Below are 23,492 nucleotides of genomic sequence, written 5' to 3'. Positions count from 1 at the left end.
CATCTTTTCAAGTGAAAAAAACCTCTGGAAAGTCCCTGCTGAGCTCGCAACTTCCCTTCCTCGCCCCTTTTCAGACATCACACCTGCTGTGCCAGGGATGCAACTGTACTTCCAGTTTCGTCACAAACAACACCAAAAGACACGAAGTCATGTGCTGGTATATGCTTGCAATGCCAGAACTCAGAAGGCAGAGAATCACACATTAGCTTAGCCTGGGCAGTATGATGAGACCCTGTCTCAAAACAACAGGACCAAGAAGAAAGTATGAACCCAAGGGTTTAGACGAACAAATTCAATAAAATCGATATCATTTACTGAGGAACTAAAGTCATTCTCTGCTGATATTAACTTCGTTTTTTAACTGTGAAGATGCTACGATGAAAAGGAAGCTAGGCACTACTCAGCCTCCCATGTCTTTATTTGCATTGCTTTTACATCAGCAGCACAAAACTCAGCTTAGTGAAAAGCCAGATAGCATCTTAGTGGTAAGAGGATGTCACCATGCGCTTGTGGTGCCCTACAAAGAGCCTTGGAATCTCACCAGACTGCCCTAGGGAAGCTCTGTGCTGGAGCATCCCAGTGACAGGGTAATGAGTGCCATGCATGGATGGATGGGTCTGGGACTAAATGCGCACATGTACATTTCATTCCTCATTGTCAAAGTGACCCCGGAGGAGTCCTTTGGCCTCTCCCAGACTCAGTTTCCTCATCTGGAAGATGGAATCCACACAAACCTTTGTTCAAGTATAAGAGTTGTGCTTTCAAAAATATTCTTTGAAAAGCAGTTTAGAGGACCGGAGAGATGGCTCAGCAGTTTAGCACACCCATTTTTGCAGAGGACCAAATTTGATCCCCCATGCTCACATGACAGCTCACAATCATCTGTAATGCCTGTTTCAGGGATCAGATGCTCTCTTCTGAGTTCTGCGAGCACCAGGCATATGAGCATGCAGACAAAAGAGTTACAAGCATAAGATAAATTTAAAAAAAAATAAAGAAAATCAATTTTAAAACATTTTTCTCAGAAACTTCTGACAGAGCCAGAGAGACAGCGATACCAATTTTGCTGAGTCTGGGGAGTGCCTTCCTGCTGAAGAGAAGGCAACAGTGCACCACAGACAGAAGCTTGAGGGGTAGGAGCCAGCACATCCTACCTCGGAACTATGACTGTTCCTTCTGTTCAGGCTCGTGTTTGTGATGAAGCTGAGTTCATTTACCTTCAGCGACAGTGGGAAGGTTCTGGCACCCAGAGGCTAGGTGATCTCAGCTGACTGCCCCCCCCCCCATGCTAACCTGTGTGTGTCAAACACTGTTTCTGCCACACCGGCTTCCCATACTCTCGCACAAAGCATGTTGGAAAGCAAGATTTTGATAGTGATGTTTTTATTTGGAGACCATTCGGTCTGATTTGTTTTTAAGTGCTTCATCCTCCTACAGAAAATCTTTATTAGTAACAAACTCTAGACCAAGGTGACCCAGTATATTAGGTATTGATGCTGAGAGTCAGGACAAGCATCATTATGCCAAAACTCCACCCCGGGTCTTTCTCTTAACTTTTTCTTTCTTTCATTCAATTTGTGGTAATATTTCTAATTGATATAGCCCTAACTATAGAAAAATGAAAAACCTTTCTCACTACTAAGTAGTGCCAGTTTGTAGGCATGGTGCCTGTGTGCATGGTGCATGTACCGCCTATGCCTGTGTTTGAGCACACGGAGGCCAGGGCAGGACACGGAGTTTCTCTATCATTCTCTGCCATTACCTTGAGACAGGGTATCTCACAGGACCAGAGCTCTCAGAATCTGTCTCCACTCCTCAGTGCTCTGTAACAGGTATGAATAGATATTCCTGTCTTTTTACCTGGATGCTAGGGATTCAGACACAGATCCTTATGACAGCAAAACAAACCCTCTTAGTCCCGGAACTATCTCCCCAGCCTCAGCAACATCAGCTTCAAACACAAACATTTAACTGGAGCCCAGTGCCTTTCTGACCACAGAGCCCTGTGTGCTCCCACATCACACACCCAGGAAGCTGGTCCTACAATAGTTTCTTTACCGCCACACTGGACCCCACAGTGTTGAACTCACCCTGCCCATTCCTATTGAGTGAAGGTCCCCAAGGCATATCGTCCCTCTGTCTGAAACAAGATGTCGTTCCAGCAGACTTGTAACTACTCTTTCTCCTCCTGCATTCTCTGCATGGCCTTCACATGCTTAGGCGGGCATACCCTGCATGTCCCGCCAGGTCTGAACTCTGCATCTCTTCTTCAGCGTGCATGTGGTACTTGCTCCCTGTTCCTCACATAGGGATGTGGCTATCTGCCGACACATTTTCCTGGACTGCAAGTAGCAGTGTGTGGACCATAGCTGGGGCTGTGTTCATCACTGCTTCACTGAGGCCTGGCCCTTAGTTCCTGATAAATATTTACTGCATGAATGGATGGATTCTCTATCAAGAAAATGTTTGTGCAACCGGAGCATGCGCATCTAGTAAAGAGGCTTGAGAATTAGTAGTGTGATTTGAGTTCTAAGTTATGCCCAAAAGGGACCAAATTCTCTTTCAGCCTGCATTGGTGAACACTAAAAAGTCACTGAGCTTGACCCGTTTGTAGTTGGGTCTTCCTCCAACCCAAGGGCTCCTTGATAACACCTGATGTTTTAAAGTACCCAGGTCCTTTGTGTTTCAAGTGTAGTCCAAGGGCTTATTTGTTACGATCATCAGTTTTCTGCCACTTTCACAAAATACCTGAAAAAGAAATGGTTTGCTGTGGTTTATTGTGTCAGAGGCTTCAATGCATGGACCTTTGGCGCTGTTGCTCTGGGCCCCAGATAAGGCTGTGTGGACCCTTAGCCCTATTGCCTCAGGTCTGAGGTGAGACTGAGAATCACAGTGGGGGCACCAGGTAGAACAAAGCTGTTTTTATGACAGCCAGGAAGGACAAGAGGAAAAAGGGAAGGCTCCCACTGACCTGCTGATGACCTGGTGATGGTGGATCGTCAATCCCTCCACCAGGTTATTGCCACACCTCTGACTGCTGCTGCATGGGGAATTCCCTGCGATGAATGAGTCTTGGGAGGGTGGGGCCACTTCATATCCAAATTATAACAGTTGGTCCTCCAAAATGCTAGTGTCACTGAATTACACTGAACTAAGCAAGATGGAAATGCATGACCCAAAAGTTTACTTCTCCTGGGTCTCCTCTGTGTCCTTTCCCTCCCCCTCTCTTTTTGCTTCTTAAGGATTGCTGAGTCTTGTGAACTACTTTGGTTGTGATCAGATGTTCCCAGCAGAAAATTACCCTCATCTATTTTAGGTCTAGGTTGGCTCTTCAGAATGAAATGGTCTGATTAGCCTTATAATCATGATGGTGGTTGGGCACTCCAGAGAATGCTTTGCAAAGTTTGAGAACATTGGTAACATTGTCACAGAGGTCCTGATCCTGGGATAGAATCACATGGCACACAAGCTAATTCAGAGCAGGAATTAAACTCAAGGATCAGATAAAACCTTCTTCTGCCCTAAAGGCTACAGAGTTACCCATGTCAGAATGGGCCATGCTGAGGTGCCCAGTGAACCTTGGACAGCTGCCGTTAATGGAAGCCTATGTTCCTGTTAGAACCTGCCCCACAACCCATTCTACCCACTACTGTATATCTATATTTGAGAAATAACCAGGAAGGGAGGTAGTGAACGTGGAATGTTCATAATGAAATTGAAGATCAAAGAAATAATAAGAAAAGCAGAAACCCTCGGGTAAGATTGGTATTGATTGAACATCTTAGAAAACATTGTTAGAAAGAGATCAGGGCATGCTGCCTCTATGGAAAATGCAGGACTCAGCTCAGCCATACTTGGATTAGAATATGAATCATTCCCAGAGGCATCCTTGGGGGGCTCTGTAGACATCTTAGCATTCTTTGGAGATAGAGCGGTATAGGAGAACGCATGTGGGTTTACAAGTCAGCCATACCTGCATTTAATGCCCAAGTTTACCTAGTGACATTGAGCAAGTAACCTCATTATCTTCCTCTTCTCCCTCCTCCTTCTCTTCTCCCTCCTCCATCTTTTCTCTTCCTCCTCCTCTCCCTCCTCCTATTTCTTTTTGTAATTCATATAAGTTTGAGTCATGAAGGCCTATAATCTCACGTCATTTAGGAGGCTAGGTAGGAGGATTGTGAGTTCCAGACCATCCTGAACTAAATAGTAGGACCCAGGCTCAACAACAGAAGGACAATCGTGATTTGTATAAACTTGTATAAAACAGTTGCCTTGTCAGCTTGTCATAAAGGTCAAATAAGATTGCCTAGATACAAACGTCATTGCCCAAAGCAGGCATGCAATCAATTGCATTATTCCTTTGCCTCGAACTTTCAGCACCTAGCAACAGCTGGACAGGGTCTGGGCTAGAGTAGTGAGACAAGCCAGTGCCTCTGCCACCCTGAGAGCAAATTCTCCTAGGCACATCCCAGGCAGTTCATGTGCCTCTCCCTGGTCCAGGCGTATACCTGAAATAATGCCAGACCAAGGATGAGGCATCTCAGAATAGATGTCCTTCTCTCTGACACCATCCCCTGAACCCACACCTAAAACCCAGAGAAGCACTGTCACTTGTCTTAAACCTGCCATTTGTACATAGCACACTTGAAATTTGAACCCATATATATTGGTTCCATACTTTAGTAGCCTTCAGTTGGGCTTCCCTACCCGTCTCAAGTGCTAGCATAGCCCTAAGTGCCGTAAGTGGCCTCTGGATAGCTGGGCACCATTCCCTGACGTCTGCAAGTGCTCTCAATACCATAAGAGGACACGTCTCAAATTTTCACCACATCTCAAAACATTTACTACAGGGCCTGCTTTATAGTCAGAGTTCAAGAAATAAACATTCACAAACAGAGGGGGAAAAGGAGATTCTTGTGATCTTATAATTTTAATGCCGAGAAACAGTTATAATAAACATCAACCCAGCTAAAGGGGCAAAATGCATTAATTTCACAACATGTCTGCTCTTTAAGAAGATAGCTGTTCAAGCTCCATGGGGAATCTTGGACTCACAGAGACTCACTCCCACTGTTTCAAAAGAGAAAATTGCGAACCCCCACTGTGAGAGGGGGTAGAGAGACATAATGGAGGCTGGAGGAGGGAAGAGAGGGATCCAGCTGCAACAATATGCTGTGTGTAAACCAGAGTGAAGGACCCAGAAAAGCAATGCTCATGCTTAAGATGAATGAAGGCTCTGGCACAGGTCTGGCAGGACCTAGGACCCTGTTCCTAAGCGTCTTCTCATCACCAACACTGCCAGCCCACGAAACACACTTTCAAGCATTGAAGACGTTGCCACAAGACAATAGACTAGGCACATCTCTGGCCTTTGATTCTTTTTATCAACGTTCCTTTGTCTTTCAACTGTTAGCAAGTTGCTTAATTCAAGACTGGGCACAAAGCAAGGGAAAATCTTTCAGGGACGCTAGAAACTGGGAAAAATCCCTCCTCATACAAAGACGACACAAGCACTTGCTGGGTGACATCCCCATGCATGCAAAACTTCCTTTTTTTTTTTCTTGATGAAATGAACATGTAGGGCTGATCTCTAGAGATCAAGTCTAGAGGATTCTGAGTGTATGGAGGAAAATAGGTAGAAGTGTGGGGCTTGTGAATCTGGCCCAGCAGAGGCACTGTCTTCAGCCTGGAGATTACCGACACTAGTAATCACTATACTCTCTCCTTCTGCAGGGGAAATCTGTGCATTCAAGATCCACGGGCAGGAGCTGCCCTTTGAGGCTGTGGTGCTCAATAAGACATCTGGAGAAGGCCGGCTCCGCGCCAAGAGTCCCATCGACTGTGAGCTGCAGAAGGAGTACACGTTCATCATCCAGGCCTATGACTGCGGTGTGGGGCCCCGGGAGGCAGCCTGGAAGAAGTCGCACAAGTGAGTTCCATCTCCCCCTTCTGCCCTGGGCTATCCACCTCCATTTATTCTGTTTATAAACTGTTCTTTAAATATATCCATCTAGGGGTCACACCAAAAGTATCGCTAGAAGGTGGTCTAAAACTCCCCGTTCCATTAGCATTCCTTTGACTAGGACCTGGGGATTGGTGGTGGAGGAGGGGGCTGGTGTTATAACCGGTCATATTAGAAAAAGGTGATGCTGAGTGCCCCCAGAGCATCTGCACAGCTGGTTTCTATACTGGGAATGTTCTACCTGCTTTTCTTCTCCGGAAGGGACTCCAAGGCCACGTCCAAGACCAAGTGAGATCATTGATCCTCCGGGAAGCATTCCCTAAGCCCAGCCCTCGGCTCAAGGCCAGTCTAAAGCTTTCATTTCTGCAAAGCTCTTCATTTCTCTCTGCCACATATGCCTCAGCATGAGTCAACTCTGCTCTCTCCATGTGGAGTTTGGCTCAGAGCATAGAATAATGGAAGAGTGTCCTGGGGAAGATTCCAGTACAGTCAGGAAAACAAACTCACTGTCCCCACTCTCGAGGCCAAGAGAGGCCCCACAGGTACTTCCTGAGTGGGGAGTTGGGTGAATAAATGAAGGGAATGGGGATAAGGGAGAAGATGGCAAGGTGATCTGTAGCCTGCAGTAGGCAATAGGGAATGATAACGAATGGGGAGGATTCTTTAAGGCAGAGTTGCTCAGCATCAAGGCGAGAGCAGGTAGATGGTTGGTTCCCAGAGGGAGAGAAGACAGAGGCGCTCATGCACCTACTGCCCCGATTGAGAGCCCTGAGGCCTCTGCAGACACATGACCTTGGGTTGGATCAATGTCCCACAACACGTGGTATGATTCCTTCTTTACCATCATTTCTCCTTTCTGATTTGTGCTCCAGGGCTGTGGTCCACATCCAGGTGAAGGATGTCAATGAGTTTGCTCCCACCTTCAAAGAGCCAGCCTACAAGGCCATCGTCACAGAGGGCAAGATCTACGACAGCATCCTGCAGGTGGAAGCCATCGATGAGGACTGCTCCCCCCAGTACAGCCAGATCTGCAACTATGAAATTGTCACAACAGATGTGCCTTTTGCCATCGACAGAAACGGTGAGTGTCCTGGGGAAGATTCCAGTACAGTCAGGAAAACAAACTCACTGTCCCCACTCTCGAGGCCAAGAGAGGCCCCACAGGTACTTGACAGTGGTACCTCCCTTGAAACCTTTTATCTAGGCATCATGACCCAATTATGTTCTTGATGATGGTTCATTTATAATTAGAACCTTGCTAAGTCTAAACTACTTTCAGGAAATCCCAGAAACTCAATGAATATGTCTGGAGAACTCATAATTGTACATGTTTATATACAAAATGAAGATGGTTTCTGGAAGAGTTATTTCATTATTATCCAGGTGTGAGCCTCATCATCACCTTGGCCACATCTGGGTCCCTTTCGATATTATCAGTTATAACATGAGCCCCAGCTCCCCCAGTCACCACCACAACAACCTGCTTTCTGCATCCAGGCAAAGCGATACTAACAGAATTGGGAATTTAAAACCACCTCCCAACCATAACTTTGCTAAGGAATCTTTAAAATTCTTGCCAACCTCCCCTTTGAGAATTTCAACCATAGCAGAGCCTTCCTCCCAGTTTGAATTGGACTGAAAATGGTACCATAAAACCATTTGGATATTTCCCATCACCATTAATATGAATCTTATTATAGCGTACACACAGCCAGAGGTCCAATCAACTCAATCCACTTGGACCATAACTTGATTGTAATGAAATGGTACTATTTCTCGAGTGCATAGCTCAGATGTAGTGTGAATTGCGTGAGTATCTATAGATTATCCCCACTTTCTTTCAGATATCCTTTAAGTAGCACAGAAGGATGCAAAAGTTGCAAGACCTGCATTATTCTGTAACCAAGTGATAGGTTTCTTGATGGGCTCAGAATGGAGCTAGAACAGAACTCAAGATAGGCAGGTCCACCCTCATGGAGCTCATCAAGCAACGAGGGAGGAAAAACGAAAGAGAATCAAGGGGGCATGAAGAGTGGAATTATGTATAAAGCATGCTGGGACCTGGAGTGAAACTGTAAATTAGACTTGAGAATCTCACTCATCAACAGCTACAGGGGGAAACAAATTAGCCATGTATGTGCTCCTGGCTCTTCTGGAATGCTTCATGGTGTTGAGACCTGAAGGCAACTTGCTCTGTGGTATAATCTGCATCCCAAGAGCAATACCAGAGTCCATAGAGGAAGGGAACACCTTCATCCCTGCTTTCAAGGAACTTACCAGATGACCTACTTGACTGTAAAAGCCATGGGAGTAGGAGCTCCATGTCTGGACGTCATTAAATGCTCATTGTGCAAGGCAGGAGAATGGTGCATAGGAAAAGGAAGACAGGAATACTAGAGTGAAGATAAGTTCTGTTTGTAACAACTTCCAGAACCACTCCCTCCAGCAAGCCAAGCCTTGTGAAAGGCTGGCCTGTACCCATCACACGCTCTAGGTTTCTGTTCCCCCATCATCATGTGGCAGTCTGTTCCCACAATGACAAGCATGGTAAATAGCGAGACAGCCGAGTGGCGACATCTGTGATTAGTGGTCAAGCTCCGCTTGTCCTCCTGGTCCTGGCTCTCAAGAGCTCCCGAGGAAGGGTGAGATGAACATTCTTTCATCTGAGGGTAAACTGCCCCAGTCATGAGGATAATTACTCACCTCGATGAGCCATTTTGCTAACATATGCCAATTTCTTTCCCTGGCTGTCTCATTAAAAGTGAGCAATGGGCCTTTGCCAGGCCTCGGCCTCCAATTTTGGTTTACAATGTAAGATGGTGAGGAGAGTTGGCGCTCCTAGGGTATGCGGGCTCCCAACTGAGAAGCTTACAAAAGCTGCTCTCAAGTAATGAAGACAGGACCTAGGCAGCTTCCATTCTCACGAGCCTCCCAGTGGGCTCTTCACCATCACGTCCACGGTGATAAGTTCTTTGCATATGAGCATGTCGGGGAAAGTGCTGCTGAATCTCAGGCGCCTTCCTTGGCCACGAGGTTCTCCACAATCTTCATCCCACAGCTAAAGTAGATGTTCCTGGTTCTTCAACTTGCCAGGCTCTTTGCCTTTGGGTGGGGTGGAGGGCAGTGAGATATAGCGACCAACCAGAAGGGTGAAAGACCCCAGATGGAGTCTGAATGATCTCCTGTATCTACGCACCCAGCCTCTTTCACCTGTAACCCCTTGACCTCCTTGCCAGTATCAGTTCCAAACTCATTGTGGGGTTCTGCAGCCATGGGTGGGGGTGCTGAGAGTCCTCACTGTGTAAGCAGTGCTGAGACCTGCTGCTGTCCATGGTCATTAGACATTTGTTCCTCTGACTGTGATTTCGTTACTCCCCATGAAATCTGGACTGAGATGACGATCATATAACTATTAAGTTTTTGCCACCGTCTTGGAAAGTTCTAGATCTATAGCCGGTGGTATACAGGCTCTATCTGTTAGCTCTAGGCCAGCCTCTCTGGGATAAGCAGAACCTGGATCCCTAGTTTCATTAGACAAGTAGAGAAATTGAGCCCTAAGGCAGGGAGACTTTCCTAATACATTGTCATACTGTTGGCACTTGGGGCTTCCCACTACAAACCTCTTCCTCGGTGATAATAGAAAGGAATAAATGGTGTAGGAGTTTAGGTTCATAAACGCAGGGAGGGGTAAGTTCAGCAAGAGGCAAGGAAGGGATTCCCAGGTTTCTTTCCCCCTTCCAAACAAAGAACAAGTTCAAAGCCATGCGCAAACGAAAGAAGCTAGTCTAGGACAACTTGAGACTGAATTAAGAAATTACAAGACAATAAAAGAAATCTGAAAAAGCACGGGATAAAACCGGACTTACATAGCAGACAATGAGGACTACTGAGAACTCAAGAACAATGGCAATGGGTTTTTGATCCTACTGCACATACTTGCTTTGGGGGAGCCTAGGCAGTTTGGATGCTCAACTTACTAAACCTGGATGGAGGTGGGCGGTCCTTGGACTTCCCACAGGTCAGGGAACCCTGATTGCTCTTCAAGCTGATGAGGGAGAGGGACTTGATCGGGGGAGGGGGAGGGAAATGGGAGGCGGTGGCGGGGAGGAGGCAGAAATCCTCAATAAATAAATAAATTTAAAAAAAAAGAAATATTGAGAATAACTTCTCAAAAATTGGGTAATAACACCAGTGTCATTTTAACAGCATTATCCCATCCCCCAGATTGGCAATGGCCAGCACAGGAATTCCCTCGCTCACAAATTCCTCTCACAGTAAAAAGGTAGAGCATGCTCAACAGCCAGCTTCCCCAGACTTTCAGAACAGTTCCCACATGACTTACCTCAGCCTCATTCCCACCCAGATCACTGGGGAGGCCAATATGACCAAGATATAGGGCAACATCTGGAAACAAATTAGATGGTCAGGGTTCTCAGTATCAGCCGTATAGCAGAAATCGCCACTGTCTCCAGTGGCCTGCTCTGGAGAGAACACCAGCAGCCTTCACAGGGCACCTCCACCACCCTCTTGGTCACTTCTGCACAGCCCCTGTAGCTTTCATTACTGTGCACCCTGCAGTGTTCGGCCTGGTGGATCACAGCACCACCCACCTTTTGTTGATAGGAATCCAACAAAAGCCCAGAAGAAATAGACCCCACCTCTTTTACCACTAAGGAATAAGGAACCCATCGTTTTCCACCTTTTCAGCCTCCAGGCGTTTGAGCCACTACTCCTCTTCTTCCTCTCTCGAGGATTCATCCTCCAGGGGCACCCAACCAGACCCCAGTGCATCCAGTAACTCACAAACAAACGACCTGTGTACCCACTAAAAGCGTAGGCTGACCACGGCGTATGTACTTGTAACTAATCCATTGGCCATGCTCCCACGGGCAGCTAGCCTCAACTCCTGTTATCAGGGTCCCTCAGCTAAGCATGCACCTGCAGCCATCTCATGTTGTCATGTGCCTTTCTAACAGCTCTAACTCTCATCACGAAACCTTACAGTCATGTTCACGCCTACGTCTGGCCCCCTAGCCGTAAGTATGTGCATTGTCAGCTCTGATACCTCTCTCTGTAGATGTCTATGAGGCCACTAACTCTGTCCTTGATACTGACTGGCTCTTGTGCTCACAGTCAACCCTTGTAGCTGCACAGATGTACACAACCAACCCCAGCTGCAGCACTCCATCACTTCACCAACACTGTGTGTGCGTTCATAAATAGTTCCTGTATTTACCTGCAATTGTACTAGCAATTCAAGCCCTATTGTTGCTGTATATAGAAAAGTAGCCTAATCTCTGTAGCTGGCTCCCATGAACCAAATGCGTACACAAAGCCAGTCTTTATATGTACACATTACCAGCCTTATGCTTGTAAACACACACTATTCGTAGATCCACAGTTGGCCCTGCCCCATCCTTGTCACCATGTACATTCTTGCATCCAGTTAGATGCTCAACAATGGTCTCAAAATCTGCTGTGTCAGGTTCTTGTCACAGCTACCACTGAGGATACCAAGATGCCCCTTTGCCACCATATTCCTTGCTGCCCTAAGGGCCACATGTTAAGGATGTTGCAAACCCCAGATTTCTGAGCCAAGACAACATGTTCTTCCTTTCACCCACGGAACTACCTGCTGAATACTATGCATGGTCCCATAGTTTCTCCTCAGCCCACACAGGGAAGGCATTTGATTTCTGAGACCATTCCCAAAAGTCGAGAAAAGATGGCCATTTCTATAAATGCACAGGCAACACTGAAGACTACAAGAGTCATCCCTACCACCCACATGTAAATTCGTGTGGGCATCCAGGGGAACTGATGCCCTCTTCTGGCCTCTGTAGGCAACAAGCACACATGTGGTACGTGCAGACAAAACATACACTGAGATAAAAGAGAAAATCATTTAAAGTCTTAAAAATACAGTCTGGGGGAGAATAAAGTAATATATTGAAAGAGATAAAAACAACAATAACAAAACCTCTGCCAACAAAGAATGCTTTACCTGGCAAAGTCACCCTTCAAAAACAAGAGAGATGACTTTCCAAAATGAGCAAGAATAAAGACAGTTCATTATCACTAGACTCATCTTACAAGAAATGATAAGTCACTCCTTGAGATGAAGCAAGACTAGACCATTTAATAATATCAAAACACGAAAGTCTTTGGTACCAGTAAGTACATATCGAATTTACAATATTCTGATAGTAGGTAAATTGTTTACAAGTATATTTTAAAGACAAAAATATTAGGAATGAGTGCAGCTAAGATAATATACCAATAAATATAAAAGCAGATAAACTGTGGCATCCAAAACTGACATTTGAAGAGAGGTGGTACAGAGCTTTCACTGAAGTTAAGCTGCTGTCAGCTTTAAAAAGACCAGTATAACTATAAGACATTTCATGCAAGCCTCACGGTAACCACAAAGCAAATCTTTGTTAGTGCACAAAAGGGAAAGCAATAAAAATAAATTGCTATAGAAAAGCATCAAGTCACAAAAAAAGCAAAGGAGGAGATGAACAGAATCAAGATCTAGGTCTAGAAAACAACTGGAAAGTAATTTAAAATAGCAATATTAAGTCCTGATATACCAATAATTACTTTAAATGTAAATGGACTAAATTCACCAATCAAAATTCACAGAATGCTTAAATGATTAAAACATAGTCTTTTGATCAAGAAACAAAGGGGGAAATATCTAATGATAAAGTCAATTTATCAATAGACTAAAACAATTGTTAAAAAACACATGCACACAGCATCAAAACATCTAAATATACAAAGCAAATACTCACAGAGCTAAAAGAAAACGTAGGCAATAATACAATAGTAGTGGGAGTCTTTAGTACCCACTTTTAGAAATGGACATATCATCTGGACAGAAAATCAATAGGAGAGCACTACACTTAAATTATACTTTAAAGCCCAAAATACACAATTCCTTAAAGGCAGCAGAAAACAAAGCACAGAGGAGATATATTCAGGATCAATAATTTTGGAGTCCAAAACCAGCCTTAAATTTAAGAATAAAATTACACAGATTTTTCTAACCACAACTGTATGAAACTAGAGAATAATAACAGTAGGAAAGCAAAAGATGAAAATTCACAAATAGGTGGAAATCATGTAACATTCACCGGACGAACCAGTGGATCGCGGAAGTTACCAAAAGGGAAGCCAAATGGCATCTGGAGCTCAATGAGAATGGAAGTGTAACACACCCACACTTAAGCTGCCGAAAAGCAGTTCTAAGAAGGCGATTTATGGCGATAAAAATCAGGTTTGAAAAGACCAAAAATTTAAATAACTTGATATTATACCTCATGGAAATATAAAAAGAACAAAGAAAGTCCAAAATTAGCATAAGGGTCAACTAACCATGATCAGAACAGAAATAAATGGAACAAAAACTAGACAAACAGTAGAAAATAAATCAGTGAAGGCTATTTTTCAAAGATAAAAATGACAAACATTTAGCTATACCAGAGAGATGAAAAAGGAAACAAGAATATAAATATCGCAGAAATACAAAGAAAGTAAAAAAAAATTGCTAAAAATGATTACACACCATCCAACTGAATAATCTAGAAGAAATAGATTCATTCTTAGGAGCATATAGGCTGGCTAAGTAAAATGTGTAACAAGATTAACAGTAATTTAAAAATGTGGTTTTCTCCCCTCAATAAGTGTAGAACTTTAGAGTTTCACAGCAACCATCTAACAACTAGAGCCAATCAGTCTCAAACTCTCCTTACAAAGTTAAAGAGGAGAAAGTATCTCCCAACCTATTTTATTTTATTTTTTTGTTTTTTTTTTGTTTTTTTAGTATACTTGAAATATTAAAGTATTTTTATTATAATAAGCACATGCTTTGCAGCTTTTATTCTGTATGTCTTTAAAACATTTTTTTTTCTGGGGAAATTCAATCTGGAAAATAAGATACAAAGACCAAACAAGTTCGATATTGCCTCTATACAAGCTCAGATAAGGATAGTACAATAAAGGAAAAGTAGGCACTGGGATTACAGGAGTGTAGAAACAAAAATAATCCTCAACAATATAAGTAGCATGAGGCCTGGATGACTTTTCCTGCTGTGATCTGATGAGAGCGACTTACAGGAGAAAGGGTTAAATCTGGCTCACAGTTCAAGCACAACCTATGCTGGTGGAGAAGACATCTGGCAACTGCTCTGTAATGGTGTTGATCTCCTTAGCAGCTCTTTACAGCTACCTTATTGGTACTCCCCTAGTCTGGACCGCAAAGCTTGCTTGAACACCTTTCCTCTGCCAAACAGGTTGTCTTTAACTTCACATAACTTCTCAAGAGGCAGCAGAAAGAAGCCAGATTTTGCAATCAAGTATACAAATCGATCCTAGCTCAGCTCCCAATAGAGCCCTTGTTCCCCTTTCTGAAACCTATGACCAGACCTCCACTATCCATGTTTCTTCCTGCATTGTATTTTAGCTCCCCCACACACACCAGAGAGTCCCATTACGCTCATTTTATAATAGTCAAGGTATTTTAAAACCCAGAATTCCAAAGTGTTTCAAATTCCTCCCTCAAACCAAAAGCCTAAGAATCTCGTAGTCAAGTTAATCACAGCAAGTTCCACTTCCCAATACCAAACTGCCTTAGTCACTTTCTCATCCCTGTGGCAAGACACCTTGACAGAGGCAAGTTAAGGGAGAAAGAACTTATTTTGGGGCATACTCCCATGGGTTTGTCTTAGTCAGTGTTCTGTTGCTGTGAAGAGACGCCATGCCCACAGCAACTCTTATGAAGGCAAACATTTAATTGGGGCTGGCTTACAGTTTCAGAGCTTCAGTCACTCATGAAGCAGGGAGTTAACAGGAAATGGAAGTGGGTTATAAAGCCTTAAGGTTCATTCCCAATAACCCTCTTCTTCCAGTGAGGCCCTGCCTCCTAAAAATCCTGCAACCTTTCCAAATCGCATCCATCAGTTAGGAACTAAGTTATTAAACACATGAATCCATGGGGCACAGTTCACATTCAAACTACAACACATACTAAATTCAATAATATATTAAAAAGATCATACACCATGATCAAGTAAAACTCATTCTTTGGGCTATAAGGAAGTTTCACCACATACAAATGAAATGATGTATCATATTACAAATACAGGACAAAAAATATATGACCATCTGATTAGATACAGAAAATGCATTTGACAAAATTCAATATTTTTCTATGATAAAATAAAAACTTCTTTGCAAGCCAAGAGGATAGGCAACAGAATAGGAAAAAACAGTTAACTAAAAATAATTTTACAGTAAATAAAGTAATAGACAAAGCAAAACAGCAGCCTACAGGATAAAGAGAATATTCATAAGCCATATGTACAATAATGAGTTGTGCAAAACATATACAAGATGCATAAAGCTCATGAGGGAAGCAAGTGCCAAGCACCTGCATAGACGTCCTCACAAAGAAAACATCTAAATACCAAGAAGGTGTAAGGAAAGGTATTTAGTGTCATCAACTGTAAGTGAAACACAAATTAAAACCTTGTAATATAAGCGGTGGGGCTGTGTCCTCAGCACCCCGGCCGCCTGCTAGCTTATGCCCCGAAATAATTACACGGACACTGTATTCTTTTAATCACTGCTTGGCCCATTTCTATCTAGCCTCTTCTAGGCTAACTCTCGCACCTGGACTAGCCCATCTCGAATAATCTGCTGTGGCTTACCAGGGAGATTCTAGCCTACATCCATCCTGGGTCGGAGCTTCATCACATGTGCCTCAGAGAGCAGAGCTCTCGTGTCCGCCCTGGAAATGGGAGCATGGCGTCTCTCTGAGGCGTCTGCCCCGAGAGGAGAGCTGTCGAGTCTGAGTTCACTTCCTCTTCCTCCCAGCATTCTGCTCTGTTTACTCCTCCCACCTATGTTTTAACCTAAGAGGGCCAGCCAAGCAGTTTCTTTATTTTTTTAACCAATGACCTTCCTCCATCAAAACCTCAATGAGATGTCACCCTTCAACAGTTATCATTACCTTTATCAAAAAGCCAAGAGATTCAGATCACGATGTTATATAAGGTGGTTGAGGAAAAGGAAGACCTTGTATACATTTGGTTGGGAAACAAATTTTTACCACCATTCATTACAGAAAACAAAAACTAAAAGTAGAATTACTGTATAATCTAACACTCCAGGTCCTGGGAAATAAAGTTGCTTTCTTGAGGGGATAATTCACTCCTGTGATTTATTGCGACATAATTTACAGTGGCCAAGACATGAAACCCTAAGGTATTTGTAGACAGATAAATGGAAAAGAAAATGAAAGAGATGCACACACACACACACACACATGCACACACACAAGCTCGCACACACGCACACACACACACACGTGTGCGCACACACATGGACACACACACGCACACACGCATGCACACACACACGCTCGCACACATGCACACACACACGCACACACACACACACTCGCACGCACACGCAGTGATACATACAGACATGCACATTGTGAAATTATTCAACCTTTAAAAAAAGAAAGCGGTTTATCTGCAACAAGTTGGACAGCATGAGGGGCATCATATTTGGTAAAATCAGCAAGAGAGAACAACTAATATTTTATAATCTCATGTACATGTGGAGCTAGAGAAAAAGTTGGACTCACAGTATTAGAGAGTAGGGTGGTGTTTACTAGGGACTTAGGAGTGGGAACAATGGGAGACATCAGTCAGCGTGTGCAAGCATTCGGCTCTAAGGGAAATCGGTATTGGGGACCTAATGAGAGTATGACAACCATAGCTGCTATGGATTATATGCATTATAATTTGAATTTTACTGAGTGTAGATATCAAGTATCCTCATATACACACAGATACCTTTGTGAGGTGTACCGATATTAAATAGTAAAGTCTTGACTATGGGAGTCATTTCAAGGTGTGTTGTTATATCAAACCGACACACTGTCCACTTGTAGTATAGACATAAGAGGCACCCAAAGGGTTTCTATATTAAGACTTCGACTCCTACTAATGAACCCAGTCACAGAGAGATGGTTGGATCAGGAGAACTCTGACCTCATCAGAAGATGAATCTTATGGTGGTGTTGTCGGAGGGAGTGGGAACTGAGAGGTGGGGTCTGCCTGAAAGAAGGGGGTCATTGGGAGTATGCCTTTTCAGGGTATATCTTGTCCCTAGCCTGTCTCTTGTCTTTCTCTGCTTCCTGATCATTAAGAATCAAGCATCTTTGCCTACTGAACACTCTTGACTGTGGCATTTTGCCTCATCATGGGCCTAAAAGTAATGGAGTCAGCTGACCATGGGCTAAAAACTCTGAAGCCATGATTCAAAATCTATCTTTTCCTCTTTTCAGTTGTTCCTATCAGATACATGTCACAGTGACTAAAAGGCTGGCAACACAATGCCCTAAATATATAGTGTTTGTCAGATGTGACTTATACATCCAGGGGAAGCACACAAAAGCTGGCTCTCCTTCCATTCGTCATCTGGGTGGAGCAGGCATGAGAGTCCTTGAAACCTAGCTCCCCTTTGTCTCGAATCTTTATCAGTAAGCTTGGAATTAAGTCTCTGAGTGCATTGCAGCACAGCCACTCACTGGACCACATTAGGGGATGAGAGAGGAGGACGCATCAAGGGTTTCCATGGCACAATGACGCCCAAGCCTCGGCAGAGTTTTCTACGTGTGCGCAGTCATTTGTTTTCCATGTGATCTCAGCTGCGCATCTCCCCGGGTGAAGGTTGCTCTTAGGAATTCTAGGCCACTGAGGACATTGAAGTTGATGTGTCCCAAACCCAGCACATTCGTTAGGTAAGCTGTAAATAGAGAATAGAGAAATAATCCATGTGGGAAATTTGGAAAACACAAAATTATGAAAGTCAGAAATAAGTCATGCATCATGCAAAAACAAATAAAGAAACAGTACTGGGAGCTGAAGGGACAGTTCTGAGAGAAAGCATTTGCCACACAAGCATGAGGAGCTGAGTTCTGTTCCCAGCACCCTGTAAAAGCCAGGTTCAATGACACATTCCTGGAAACCTCACACTGGGGGTGGGGATGGAGATAGGACAGTCCCTGGGGCTTGTTGACTAGACAGTTTAACCTAATAGGCCAGTGTCAGGCTCAGAGAGATACTTTAAGAAAAAAAAAAATGAGATGGAGAACTAGCATTGACCTCTGGCCTGCACACACAAATACACACACACACACACACACACACACACACACACACACTGTAACCAGATTAATAGTCTACCATATTTCTGCAAAATTTTTAAATAAAATTAAGACCACATTATCCTTACTCTCCCCCTTTCTTTTTGTTCAAAATGAAATTATCTGTATATTACTCATCCTTAAAAATCCTCTGTATTTCCCACCTGGTCAGCATTCCATAGATGTATAGACTCATATCTTCCTTGGCTCTTAACTACCAGACTAGTTTTGGGTGTGTAAAGAACATCTAGATGAAGAGAATCACTCATGTATCTGCAGCTTGTTGTCCTTTATCATTTTCCTAGAACCAAGTTTTTAGATGAGAAATTGCATCTGCAAAGGTCTGAGCAAGTTCACACACACACACACACACACATACACACACACACACACTCACAGTCTTAATCTTAAACACATTTCCAGAATGGTAGCTACAACTTAAATTCTACCTGCAAGAGTGTGCATAGCACTGTGCTAAGTTCACCTTCCTCTTCTACGTTTAATTTTTTTTTTTTTTAAGAATTCAAAGTAAGCTCTCATTGGCCATTACTGGTTAGCTTCCAAATTCGTTTAGACTTTAAGTAGACCTAAGACCACAGCTCACTTGAGTTTGTTGTGGCCCAGCTCCAGCAAGCAGCCAGGAAGTAGGAGCTCTCTCAAAGGTGGAATAAAAGATACATTTGCAACAGACACAAAGATGGCGAATTTCTCTGAGCTTTCAACGAGTTTTAAATGATTGCTTTCTCCTCAAGAAACCTTCTCCCGTGCAACAGTGAGCCGTGTTATTATACTCTCATTTGTGACCTAATGTTTCAAGTTCTTTTCTTTGAAACTCATTTACACATGCACGGAGTTGGTGGTGGTGGAGAAAGTAAATTAGTCTCCCAGACACTTTCATTAAGACTTGTTCCGGAAGTAGAGCCACAACAAATTGAGCCAAAGATTCAGTTTGTGTGTTTTCTTTTTGGCTACAATCAATAGTGCTTTGTCTGCTTACTGCCACATGGACCGTCAACCCTGAGTCCCCGTCTTTTAAGTGGCCTACCTTTCCAGAGTCATTTCACCCTGAAGAAAGAGAGTTAAGACTTCAATTCAGAATTCAGGCTGGTGCTGCAGAAGTATTTCCTGCAATGAACTTGGCAGAATCCCTTCCTGTGATGAAAACAGCTACAGACCAGTTTGCAGAGTCCATAGGACACAGGTTCTTAGGGTTGGTTTTTTTTTTGTTTTTTGTTTTTTGGGGTTTTTTTAGTGCTGTGACCCTTTAATATAGTTCCTCATGTTTGGTGACCCCCAATCATAAGATTATTTTCTCATAACTGTAATTTGATACTGTTATGAATTGTGATACAAATATGTATATTTTATGATGGTCTTAGGTGACCCCTGGGAAAGAGGCTGCAACCAGTAAGTAGAGAAATGAGGCTAAAGGGAATGCTACCAATCCTGGGAGCCATTGCAGACCTGTTCAGGCCTTCAGACCAAAACCAACCAACATCTGGAAGGAAGCACAAGGAATTCTACATATCAGGCAGGAAGACAGAAACATAGCAAGCCCATTTTTACTCTGAAAATATGATTCCACATCAATAGATACAGCTGTGTTTCCAGAAATAGCTGAGAGAACACAGCTAAGGTGGGGTTTGGCTCCAATTTCTTGGGTGCCTTTGCATTTTCTCTGACACCGACCAGCCTCCACTTCCCCACCGTGATACACTGCTGGATGGGATTGATGAACCAGCTTCTCTGGTCTTCAGAGCAAAGTTTGATTTGCCAATTTTCCAAGAAATTTTTGTGAGAAGATGCCCCCAATTCAGATGAATAATATTTAACTGTAGAAATGAAGAAAGCTTATTTACACAAATATCTTTTAGTGTTAGGGAACTATAAAATAGGTATCAGAATCTGCCATTCTGTGTTGTTGATTTGTTTTGCTTCTGTTTTCAAAATTTCAATTTGCATAAGAGATGATAACATCTGAGTTCATTCATATTTGCTGTCACTGCTAGCATCAAAGTTGAGAGAGAGAGAGAGAGAGAGAGAGAGAGAGAGAGAGAGAGAGAGAGAGGGAATATGAATTTTGGAAGGAAATGACTCCTAGAAGTTGATGATGTTCATGTCTTAGCAGTAAACACTTGAAAGTGTTGAGTTTGGTGTCTTTGCTTATTTATTTTTCCTTTAGAATAAGAATAGTATTCCATCAAAATCAAACTAACAACAAAACAAACGAAAAGACCAGCCAGCCTAAGTTTCGCTCATTAATGACCAAATATTTATTTCTGATCATAATATTAAATTCCTCTGAGGCAAACACACACAAACGGCTGTGAATACACTGTTTGTTCTCTCTTGGCGAAGAAAAATGTCTCCTTCCTCAGGGCAAGAAATCTGTTATTCTATGCAGCTTTCAGAAGAGAGGTCACACATTTTCTTATTGATTTTACTTCCTATTTGGTAGCAAAATAATGTGAGAAGAGGCAGTAAGTATTCCTGGCGACAAGCCCAGACGCTAAAAATTATGTGCCAGGACATTGTCTGGATTCAGTCTCTTTCCCAGAAACTTCATGGAAGATGAGCACTCTGAGCCCAGCACCCGAGACACACATGTGTACTTTCAAGGGTAGCTTTCTGGTAACTCATTACTTGTGAGCTCAGGCCAGTTGGATTCCAGGTGCTGCTTGGAATTCTCTAGAAGTTCTTTTATTGCACAGAGAGCTGGCTCCAGCCAGCGCTCTTCTGGAAGCCCAAAGACTATGTGTGGCAGCCCACATTCTTTCTTGACCTTTATTTTCCCCGAGAATTGGGAGGGGGGACATTTCATTCCCCTCCAAAGGTTGATGGGATGGGAAAGGGTTTGGAATAAGTGCTTCATTTGACCGGAAATGATTGTGCCTATCCCTGCTCTTCAGGCAACATCAGGAACACAGAGAAGCTAAGCTTTGACAAACAACGTCAGTATGAGATCCTGGTAACCGCTTATGACTGTGGACAGAAACCTGCTGCTCAGGACACCCTGGTACAAGTGGATGTGAAGCCAGTGTGTAAGCCTGGCTGGCAAGGTGAGCCTGCTTTGATTAGTCGTGTTGTGAGACAGCAATGTGACCTGGGGCACAGAGGGTGCTGGGCGTGTCCACAAATCTCACAGCGTATGTCTGAAGGAAGTTTAAGGTATAGCCCTTTTACCAGCAAGAAGTGGTAGTTTTTGCCTTCCCACAACTCTTCAAGCCCCGTTCCACAGTTGAGAACATCAGATCAACTCAGCTCTAACCACAGTTCTCCCTTACTTAAATTCCATTACATTCTGGAGCTTGGAACAGATTGCCAGGGTCTGATGACCAAGAGCGTTGAGCCTAGCTGATGGGCTTCAAGTTCTGCATCACTGCTCAGCTCCTAGGGAATGCCCACACGGCCCTTATGCTTAGACACAGTACTGATCACGCAGGGGTGGGAGAGAAGGGGTCAGGTCTCTGGGTGAGGGAGTTTCTGGAAGCCTGGTGCAGGGAAGGGCAGAGCAATGGCCCTCAGGGGAGCTTCATTTGTGTCCGTTTGGATCTTTCAGGAAGCAGACGGGACATTCTCCAGTCACCCCTAGGTGCCTGACTGAGGGCCAGGAAGGGAGGCAAGGACAACTGTGTAGCTGGCTCTTGCAGTGAACCGAGTAGTCTTTAGAATAATAACTATCGCTGTCAGTGACATCAGCAGATCTGGTGATCAAGGAAGGGTGCTGGTGTTGTCTTTGCATCTCTGGTTTGGTGTGGACCGCTCTGTTTCTTCTGCATATGTTGAGGATGCTCCTGCTCAGTCTTAATTCCTGAAAACTCAGGGAGTGATGCAGGGATGAATGAAGGAAAAAGAATGGACAAGAGAGCAGAACAAGCCATGCTGGGAAAGAACACTGTTTTCCCGACTTCAGGAACCTGAGCTCTAGTGGGTGTGATCCACAAGGATGTGGGAAGCAGGATTTTACCTGATTTACTATTGCATCTCTGAGGCTTAGCGCAGTGTCTGGCCCTAATGGGAGATGCCTAAGAAATGACCAATGGATGGATGGATGAACCAACACCTGAGAAAGAAGCCACTGTGTTTTATTTTAACTTGTAAAGATCAACAGTAAAAGCCTGGCCTTTCGAAAGAAAGCCTAGGGAAAAAAAAAATGTTTCGTAAGCACAGGGCAGAATCACAATGGGGTTTTAAATGGAAAAAGCAAAACATAATGTTGTATCTAAAAAATTATCCCAGTACATTTTGTCTTTGACAAATGAGGCACCTACAGACTTCGGAGTAAGTGTTCATGCCTGCATTTAAACATAATTTATTTATAGAGTTTTGTGCTTGTTAAATCTATGCAAATTTAGTGTTAAAGTGTATGAAAAAAAAGCTTATCATCTTGCATAATTTTTGCTTGAGGAATGTATAGGGCACCTACCCTGTAGTGAGTAATACTGCTGACAATACCCGTAAGTGAGCTTGAGTAGTCAGAGTGGGATCAGCTGCCTGTCCTGTCTCCAGCATCGTCAGAGGCCAGGCACGATGCAGAGCCTCGCAGTGTTAACATGATTAATGAATGGGCAGTGAGACCTTGGTTTAAGACAGAATAAAAAAAAAAAAAAGCCTTTCCTGGAACAAAAAGGGAAGAATCGTTTCCCTGCATCCGTTCATCAAGACAGGCAGTGATCTGCACTGTGTGTGATACTAGAGTCAGCTGCTTCTCCGTGGTTCTTTGCCTACACAGGCAGCTTGTGGTGGCAGATGCTGTACACGGAGAGCCTCTCTCTCCTGTTTACCTTCTGCAAACCCCAGCCAGTCCCTCTCCCACCTACTACCCAGAAACCTTTCGTATCATAATTGGACTTTCTAGGCTATCTGTTGTATACAGGAATGGCCACCGTATCCTTCTACCGTTTATGTCCCCACCCTTAGAGCGCAAGAGGACACCTCCCTTGAGCTCACATCTAACCCCACCTAACGTCCTGGTCCCAGACAGGTAGGCACTTCTCACCTCCAGCTTCCACCCTGTTCTCCCTTCTACCCTCTGGCAAGGCTGCAGGCTCTTACCTGGATGAACATCTTTCTCCAGGGAAGAACCACACTCAGATGGTCCTGGATGTGCTTTTCTAGCCTGGCCCATTCTCCCAGTTTTTCAGGTCAACCTACAGTTAGCCATGTCTTGCTGATTTCTTTGCTGCTGATAGACAAGGCAGGCTGCCTCTCATAGGTGGAAAGGTTAACTTTTACTTGGGGCATGGCTGAGGGAATACTGTATATGGGAGAGGAGCCAAGAAAGGAGATATCTTTGTTGCGGAGAAG

General features: G+C 43.8%; 1 protein-coding gene across 2 annotated transcripts in view; it reads left to right on the top strand.

Annotated features, from left to right (window-relative positions):
• Clstn2 (calsyntenin 2) overlaps positions 1–23,492 on the top strand; it is a 572,791-nt gene that overhangs the window by 426,841 nt on the left and 122,458 nt on the right. For both annotated transcript variants that reach the window (XM_026789022.1, XM_013353582.2), the window contains exons 3-5: positions 5,734–5,929; positions 6,835–7,043; positions 21,095–21,244. In XM_026789022.1, the coding sequence (XP_026644823.1) occupies positions 5,734–5,929; positions 6,835–7,043; positions 21,095–21,244 (555 nt within the window). The remainder of the gene's footprint in view (positions 1–5,733; positions 5,930–6,834; positions 7,044–21,094; positions 21,245–23,492) is intronic.

The sequence above is a fragment of the Microtus ochrogaster genome, unplaced genomic scaffold (genome assembly GCF_000317375.1).
Source record: "Microtus ochrogaster isolate Prairie Vole_2 unplaced genomic scaffold, MicOch1.0 UNK12, whole genome shotgun sequence".
NCBI lineage: Eukaryota > Metazoa > Chordata > Mammalia > Rodentia > Cricetidae > Microtus > Microtus ochrogaster.
Note: the sequence above shows the minus strand (reverse complement) of the source record. Positions and strands in the feature narration are given on the sequence as shown.